Genomic DNA, 8537 nt, shown 5'->3' with positions numbered 1-8537 from the left:
AAGATCACTTTTAAAAGTTGGATGAGTTTTCTTGGCTTTCCCAGATGATCTGCTCTCAAGAGCCCTTAAGGAGTTGGCTGGAGTTACTGGAGACCCATTAAGCAGTTATTTTTGAGGGCAATGGGTGGATGAGGTGCATGAAGATTGTAAAGGAGCCAGTCAGTGCTGGATTGCAAAAGAAGGGAAACAATGACCTTGGAAATCAGAGAACTTGTCAGATTTGCCAGTATTCCAGAAAGGATGGGAACTTCAATCAGCTTTCAAGCATCTTGAAACCTGCTTGTTTAAAATGAGTGGTGCTGAGAATCTGCCTCCTCCTCCCACTTCCTAGACCTGACCAAGACAGGGTACCTCCACCCTGCAGCAGAAATATCATACCGTGGAACACCACCATGTGGTTCAGATCTCTCTTCTGCCACAAACCAGCTGAGTCAGCTTGGGTATTACTTCACTTCTGCAACTCGGACTCCTCACCTGTAGAAAGGAAATGATTACAAAAGTTCCTGTCGCAGGCATGTCCTGAGGATTCAGTGAAATGATGCATGAAGAGGGCTTAGAACTGGCTGGTTTGTCCTCATTCCCATTCCTGGGAATGTCTCCACACTTGGCTTTCTACCTGCTTCAGCCTCAGAGAATGCTCGAGATTTACAGGGGGGTGATAGGGCCCTACCGATGACAGGGCAGTGATTAAAATAAACCTGAACTGTTCTGGGCTTAAGTACCAGGCTCACAAGGCCCCGGGTCACCCACAGTCAGGCTAGCTTTCAGGAAAACCAGTCATCCCACTGGCCCAATCTCCTTTTATACTTGAAACTCTACAATGGGATTACAACCAGATGGCTTTGGAAAATCAAGGTGAGCCCCTCAGGTACCTTCAGGCTACCGAGCACCCTCTGCTTGGTCTGGCTTGGGAAAATCCCAGAGCATTCTCTGTTACCGTCCTTTGCAAACTGCCCTCCTAATCTCCCCCAAGCATTCCTATAGCACCTGTCTTTCTTGGTTTCCAGAGCCTAACTCTACCTGCTCTGGCAGTTCAGAGTAAGTATTTTAAATCAGCATTGGTCCTCTGCCTAAGGTTATAATTTGAACAGAAAAATGGGAAACTAGTATAAGACCATCCTTAGGCTTCAGTTGCCAATCTTCCCCTCAATACTCCCCAAAAAAGAAATCCAATAATGGGTCTCTTGAGTCCTGTGGGAGGTATGTTGAACTCTGTGGACCGCAACTTCAATGTGTATGCCCAGAGCAGGCTATGCTTTGAGAGATTCGAACATTACATGGTGCCTGAATAAGGGGCCGGACACAGGTTGCCCAAAAACATTACTTCCCTATACTCCAATAAAAATTTTAAATAATAATAATGAATTTTTTTTTTAAAAAAGCATAACTTCCACTGCTCACTTGTTTATTTATGAAGATATTTGCATTTTATCTAGCCTTCATCACATCTGGTAGGATGTGGGATCTTTGTTCCCTGGCCAGGGATTCAACCCATGCACCCTGCAGTGAGAGTGTAGAGTTTTAACCACTGAACCACCGTTATCCTCATTTTAAATTGGGAGAGCTGAGGTTCAGAAAGACAGGAGAGGTTAATAGTGACTTTCTCCATAGACTTCTGAGTGCCAGCTAAAAAGGCTTGCATAGCCCCATCGAATTTGTATTCACACCTGGAGTTTACATGGTCTCTAGGTTGTAAAGGCATGACATCAAGATTCAAATTCCTTGAGTATATCCATCTGAGAGCCCCCGGATGATAGAGGACTCAGAAGCAGGATGCTCTTAATCTGGCTTTGGGGCCCTTTTCCAACTTGGATGCACCATCCCCCCAAATTGTGCTCTGTCCTATACAGTGAGGGTCTCTGCCTCATCATGTGGCAGGCTGCCCACCGTTTCTTTTGTGCATTTTCTCAGGTGGTTTTGCCACAAGGTGTTTCTTTCCCTTCTCCCCCTTCTATCTACAGCCTATGTATAGCCTTCAAGGCCCAGTTCCTAATATATGTCTTCCGAATGTTCTGTTTCTTTCATTCAGACTTCTTAGAGCACTTGTTACAGCTTGCAGTTAGAATGTGTACTTTGCTGCTGCTCCAGCCGTGTCAGTGCTTCCTCCGCCTGGTCCCTGCTCTCCAGCACGATTGTAAGCTGCCTGCGGGCAGGGATAGCGTCTTGTTTTCTCCATAGGGCCCACCGCAGTGACTTGCATATACAGTACTTGAGTGGAACAAGCATTTGTAGATTAAAGATTAAAAAGTCCAGGAAAATTTTACTTAGACTGATGCAGATTGGAGTAATGTTAGATACATTAAAAGATGTATGTGTGGATGGACTTTCTGGGATTGAAGATTTAACCCAGAAGACTTATGGAGTGTCCTTCCAGAGCTCTGGTGGCCTTTCAGTAGACAAAAGCCCTTGCTCCAGTCTCTAGAGGAAAGTTAGATGTAGCAGGGCAGAACTGTAAGCACAGGCCTAGAGCAGAGTGCTCTTGGCCAATGAGGAGGCCTTGTGGGCCAGGGTGGGTGGGGTTTGTAGAGATTGGGCAGGGGCTGGGCTAAGGGAGCAAAGACCCCAAGATAAAATCACAGTGGTTAAGAGGATATGAGGGCAGAGAGGAACTTACCTGGTTCAGGCAGCTCGGCTCCAGGCCCCTTTGCTGGTCTCTAATGGCAGCCCAGGTCAACAGCCTGCTCTTACTTGGCCTTGATCAGAGAGGATGAAGAGTTGGCCAGGCTCTCAGAGAAGACCCCATCTCTCCGAAGTCTGGCAGGAGCAGGGCTTCAGTTTCCGTCTGTTCTGAGCTCTTCTGTAGGCGTTTGGAGGGAACACACAGATGGGTCGGGCTGATGGAACTGGCTGAGTTGGGGGGAGGGAAGCTTGTAGCGTGTGTGGCTCCCTTATGGGGGAGGTCCTGCCATCATCATCTTTAGAATTCTACCACATGAAAGACACTAGGCCTTTCAGTTCCTCACTCTCTCCTCCAGTGACATTTGACTACTGGTAACCCTCCTCCCTGGGCAGTGGCCACCACTTCTTTGGCAGCTACATCCCTACTGTGCTTCATCTGCCTGTGCTCAGGACACTCTCTTTGGTCCCTCTTTTTTGGAACAATGAAGCTTTGTTTTGTTTAAAATTATTTACTTTATTTAGCCATAGGTAAAAACTCAAAAGGCAGAGAAAAGAGCTTACAATGAAAAGTAAACCTCGGAACCTGTCCTCCCCCTACCCGTTTCCCCTTCTCAGTAGTAATCAGTACCATCCTGGCTGGTGATTTGTTCTGTCACAGACCCCTTTGGAAATCTGATGAAATTCATGAACCTCAGTTGCAAAGTTAGATACAATCACCATTAAATATCAAGCAGACATGAGTGGAATCCCAGTTCTATTGCTTATTAACCTCAGGCAAGTAAAAGAGGTAGTAACACCTTATAGTCATTCAAGAATTGAGATAAAGTGAATAAAGTCCTAAGATCATCATCTCACCACCCGTGCTGGGCTGGTTCCCCTTGGCTGCTCCTCAGCTGCAAGGACTCAGACATCCTTCTTTCCATCGAGCTCTGGGAACCTGGGTAAGGTGGAGTGGAGGCCTGGCCCCCAGATGCTCAGGTAGCTGTATCCTCTGTGTAGGCATGAGGGGAGTTGCTGCCTCTGCTCTTTGTTCAAACTCATGGCTCAGGCAGCAGCAGGCGTGGGCGTCCCCAGGAGAGGCACTGACAGCTTCAGTACTCACACGGGCCTTGCAGGTGACAGCTGGGGTGGTGGGGCCCTGCCAGGGAAGGTGCAGGACGACCCCATTAAACCCCAGCTGGTGGGCCTCCCTGTTGGAGGTGGGCCCCACCTTGAACCATCCCAGGTCACAGCTGAGAGTAGTTCTTGGCACACAATGTAGCCTCCAGCCTGCTCCTTGCAGGATTAAGGGGTAAGGAAATGGGGACTTGATCACTGAGTTATCGAATTATTCTAGCAGGTCCCTACTCCTCTCCAGGCCTGTTTTTTCACTGGCAAAGGGACAAGTTGGACTCTGTTCTCTAGGGACCTTTTTCGCCTTGTCATGGACTACTCAGACTAAGTTCCGGAGCCTCCCTAGAACTGTTAGACAAGAAAACTTAGGCTCATAGGTGCAGGGAACCTAAATCCATCCATCCCTTTCTTGGGAGCTTTGAGAACAGAGAGTCAAAGTGAGCAAGTGCAGTAGAAAAATTCTTTATTGAAAAGAGAAAGGTGGTCCCCTTGGTGGTGCCTCCTGGGTCCTGGCCAAAGGCAGGTTGCCACCCCTCAAATCTTCAGGCAAAAGTCTCTGCGCGCCTTACCTTTAATAACCTTAAAGGGGAAGTGCCGTGGTGCCACGGTAAGTCCCAGAATCTGAAGAACACCGGTTCCAGGCCCTTGCCTTTAAGAACTTATTAAGGGCAAAGTGGGCAAGTGCAGCAGATCAGAGACGGGACGCTGTAGGAAAGTCTCAAAGAAGAGGCTCTGTGACTTTAAGTATCTCTTACGATGAGGCATGTTCGCGCTGAGTACAATGGTGGGAAACTGTAAAGAAGTCTAGTAAGCTCTCTTCCAGTTTTTGCTTTTAGCATCTCTTTACAGGAGAGGTGGTCAAGCGCGAATTAATAAAAAAGAAAATCCCTTACAAAACTACTTCCCCCCCCCCGCCCGCCGGAAGCCGCCCCGCCCACTGGCCGCGGCTCGCCCTCCGCGGGTCCGCGTCCTCTCTTTCCAGGAGCCTCGAAGCCGGGAGGTAAACGGAGAGCGCGTGGAGCGGGTGGGGCGACGCCCGCCGGGGTCTGGGGGCGGGGGTCCGCCTCCCGCGGTCACAGCAAGGTGTCCCGGCAGTTTTTGGTTTCCTAGACGGTCTTCTTGGAGGAAGCCGGGCGACGGCGGGCGGGGCTAGGGGGCGGGTAGAGAGCGCAGTGACCATGGCGACCACGGCTCAGAGCACGGAGAGGTCGTGGCACGATCTGGAGCGCTGCTTAAAGAACTTGGCGTTGCGCGGCACCAGGTTGGCAAGGAAGCGCTTGGCCTTCTTGGTGAGGCTCTCGCGACGCGCAGGCGGAGCGAGGCCCTCGGGGCTGCCCCACTCGGGCCGCGGGCCCCCGGCGCCATTCCGGCCCCGCCGCAGCCGGATCTGGCGCACCGCTCCTTCGAAGAGCTCCCTCGTGTTGTGGTGCAGCGCGGCCGACGTCTCGATGTGCTTGCAGCTCAGTGTCCCTGCCAGATGGCGGCCCTCTACAGGAAGGGACCTCTTCAGGCGCCCGCCCGCCCACTGGGCTGCGCTGGGCCCGGGATGGGGGCGAGGCTGGACCTGGGGGCTCCAGGGCGTGCAGTGAAAAGGGATTGGGGCAAGTCAATCGCTTGCACAGAGGGAACAAGCAAGGATCAATTGGAGGGCGATGGTGATGCAGAAGGGGAGGGAGTAAAGGGCCTTCAGAAGAGGTGAGGGGGAGTGAAGAGAGGGTCTCAAGCCCTAGGCGTGGGCATTGAAAGTCTGCCCTTAACCTGAGGCCAATTGCAATTTTGTGCACCTTGGAGGGTAAAAGGGCCTTATGGAGAAGAGATGACCTGGAAAGGAGAGACTCCTCTGAGATTACAAATATGGATGAGGTTCAGGGTACTCACCCTCCAGTGAGACCTCCCGGGAGCGGGCCAGGTCACTCTTGTTTCCAACAAGGATGACAGGCAGATCGTGGTGGGGCCTCCCAGCCCTGAGCCGAAGTAGGGTCTCTGGAACTTTGGAGAAGCTTCGTCGGTCGGTGACTGAGAAGACGATGAGAAAGGCATCCCCCGTCTGAAGGCAGTGGTCCCGCAGCCACCCCCCTGCATCCCCCTGCAGATGGGCAGAGAGTTGTGGGATGTCAGGGCTGGGGGCACAGAAGAACCTGCCCAGCACCTGCACCTCAGGGATGAGGCACCAGGATGTGAGGGCAAAGCCATCTGCTTAGGACACAGAGCATTCTGCCAAACACATCCAGTACTGAGAGTGTGTTTGTGGAGGGGGGAGAAGTTTGTAATACGAGCCCCACATGGGCAAATGGGGGACATAGGATCCTAGACTAGGGTAGTCCATCCTACTTTCTTATGCCTAAGCTCTTCAAAAGTGAATGCTATTCAAGTGTATGCAATCTGGCCCCTCATTTCTGCATAGTAATCATTTATGTCCATATAGTCACAGGGCCTCACTTTTTCTTCCTTCCCTGACATTACAAAGCCCCGAGCTCCTGTCCTGTCAGATCAGTCTCTTCTAGGCTAAAAAATGTACAGAGTGGGTCTATTTCAGGGTTTCCAGCCTGGCTTCCAGCTGCAGAGTTTGTCAAATTCAGATCCTAACATTCCCTCTGGGTCAGAAGATCCTGGAAACCAAACAGCAGTTCTCAATGCTATGGTGTGTACATGGGTGTCAGCCTTTGCTCTCTGAGACCATATATATGAAGGGTCAGGTTCCATTACTGTTAAAACCAGGGTACCAGCCTTTAGCCAAGACTTTGCCCCTCCTCAGTTCTTCTAGGTTTCATCATCTGCTTGCAGCCACATCTTAGTTCTTACCTGTTCCCAGATGTCATAAACAACTAGAGTCACTTCCTCCTTATCCACCATGATGCGTCTCTCATAGGTGTCCTCTGTTGGGAAATAGAGACAAGGAACAGAGCCCATTAGGAGGCTCCCCAACACCTGTAAGACCTAGTAAACAGGGACCCCCTCCAGAGAGGTTGCCACAGAAAGCATTGGAACAGTTTCTAGGTTCTGGGCTCCAGGACTGCACATGCTTTGAGCTCTTCCATCCCTGACTAGGGCTCCAGAGGTGCCCTCAACCCTTGCAGGGCTCCCCCAAATACCTGGGTTCTCCAGCTCGTGAGCACTATCTCCCTGGAGACCACCGAAAGTGCCTGCTAGGGTGCTCTTGCCCACGCCGCTCTCCCCCACCAGCATGACCTTGAAGATGCCATCCTTTTGGGTGGGGGCTGCCTCCCCTGAGCCCAGGGAGTCAGAAGAGCCAGAGGATGAGGCTTGAGGTGGCCAGTCAAGTTCATCTACAGCCTGGGCCCGCCGCAGCTGGTGCTTGTAGGGGACAGGCATACTGCCTCTTCGTCCGGGGGCCCCTAGGGCAGGGGGTGGCCTGCCCCGGTCCAACCCTGCCAACAGTTTCTCTGGCTTCTTCAGCAGTGTGGCATCTGCTTCTGGTGGGGGGCAAAGAGAAGGAAGCTATGAGTGGGGTAGGCCTAGCCATCTGCAGCAGGCTCAGTTCTGGCTGTTCCAGCCTCAGAGGCCCTGTCGATGACCATGACCCAGAAGGAGCTGATAATTTTAGTCTGACCTCTTCCATAGAACACCAGAAGCCTGAACTGGTGGGGCTCCCAGGAGCTGACCTGAAGGCTTGCCCAGCGTGGTTCCAGCCACAACCTGTTCAAAACATGCCTCATGCAGGGGAGGCACCTGTGCGCAGGCTCACACACCCACTCACACTTCACACTGACACACAGTCACACCCCCAGACTAGGCCTCTGGCCGGGTTGGGGAGAGGGGCTGCCACTCCTTCCACTGAGAGGCCCTGCCCTCTCCCGCTTCCTGCATCGGCTGATCTCCACACTGGGGAGGGGCCCAGAAATGAGCTACTGCCCTGGTTCTGGGGGTGGGTACTGACAAGAGTCAAAAACTTTGTGGGGAACCGCTTCCCAAGGAAGGGCCTTTTCTTTGAGATGTGTGTGTTGGGTCTCCATGGGTGTGTGGGAGGGGCTGCCTCTTCCCATGGCCCTGTAGGGACGTGCCCCGGTGCATGGCTGTGTGTGAGTCCTACTGCACCCCTGGCTGTCCCTGTGAGTCCCAGACAATATTCTGTTCATGGCTAGGTGGAGGGAGGGAGGGAGAGAGAGAAATAGCGAGAGAGCGGGAGCAGGGAGAGTGACAGTGCACGGGTCAGGGTAACTGGAGGAGGAAGGAGACACAACAAAGGGGGATGCAGAGAGGCTGGAAATAGCCCAGGATCAATACTTGACTGGCAGCCAGGGCATCCAGGAGCCAGAGAAACCCTTACAACAGGTCCCCAGGGTAGCCCCCTGCCCGTGATTCCCAGGCTTGTGGGCTGGCTGCCCCTTGTCTTTCCCCTTTCCCTCCTGCCCATCCCAACCTCTCAGGAATGAGGCAGACGTAGGGGCTAAGTACCAGTTTCTCCAGCAAAGCCCTGGGTGATGGGTGAAGGGACATTTAGGCAGCCCCCCCTCTACCCCCGCTACTTAGCCCAGCCCTAGTGTAGGCAGGTGGCTCCCTCATTTCTCCAGTGGCTCTTCCCCTCTTGTTGGGTTCAAGCTCCTTCAACCCCTAGTTCTGACCTCCCCACCAGAGCTTCAGCTACCACCCGCATGGTTTCAGCCAGAAACTGCAGCTTAGCTCTCACCTGGTGTGGGTGTCTCTGGAGGAGAGGCCTGGTGGCTGCTGGAGGGGCAGAGTGCTGTGGTTTCCGTGTCGGTGTCCATGTCGGTGTCGAAGTCCGTATGCATCGTTGTGCGTGTGCAGCCCGGCAGCTTGCAGCACCCGCTCGCTCACTCAGCAGT

At 52.7% G+C, this 8537-nt stretch overlaps 1 protein-coding gene across 1 annotated transcript; it reads right to left on the bottom strand.

The window, feature by feature from the left end:
- Positions 1 to 4178: 4178 nt before the first annotated feature.
- Positions 4179 to 8531, bottom strand: REM2 (RAS (RAD and GEM)-like GTP binding 2). The gene is made up of 5 exons (XM_010831252.1): positions 8381 to 8531; positions 6825 to 7166; positions 6535 to 6608; positions 5611 to 5818; positions 4179 to 5220 (listed from the first exon to the last, which is right to left on the bottom strand). The coding sequence occupies exons 1-5, from the start codon at positions 8481 to 8483 to the stop codon at positions 4925 to 4927; spliced, it is 1023 nt and encodes a 340-aa protein (XP_010829554.1). The 5' UTR covers positions 8484 to 8531; the 3' UTR covers positions 4179 to 4924.
- Between the last annotated feature and the right edge of the window lie 6 nt (positions 8532 to 8537).

Source organism: Bison bison, unplaced genomic scaffold (genome assembly GCF_000754665.1).
Source record: "Bison bison bison isolate TAMUID 2011002044 unplaced genomic scaffold, Bison_UMD1.0 scf7180017864526, whole genome shotgun sequence".
Taxonomy (NCBI): Eukaryota; Metazoa; Chordata; class Mammalia; order Artiodactyla; family Bovidae; genus Bison; species Bison bison.
The sequence above is the reverse complement of the archived record's forward strand: the minus strand, read 5'-3'. Positions and strand labels throughout refer to the sequence as shown.

Excerpts from the sequence above, each read along its gene's own strand:
- REM2 (XM_010831252.1), bottom strand. The coding sequence starts at position 8,483 with ATGCATACGGACTTCGACACCGACATGGACACCGACACGGAAACCACA. Across the intron at positions 7,167-8,380 it reads TCCAGAGACACCCACACCAG|AAGCAGATGCCACACTGCTG; the intron begins GTGAGAGCTAAG and ends GCCCCCCACCAG. Across the intron at positions 5,819-6,534 it reads TTTATGACATCTGGGAACAG|GGGGATGCAGGGGGGTGGCT; the intron begins GTAAGAACTAAG and ends GCCCATCTGCAG.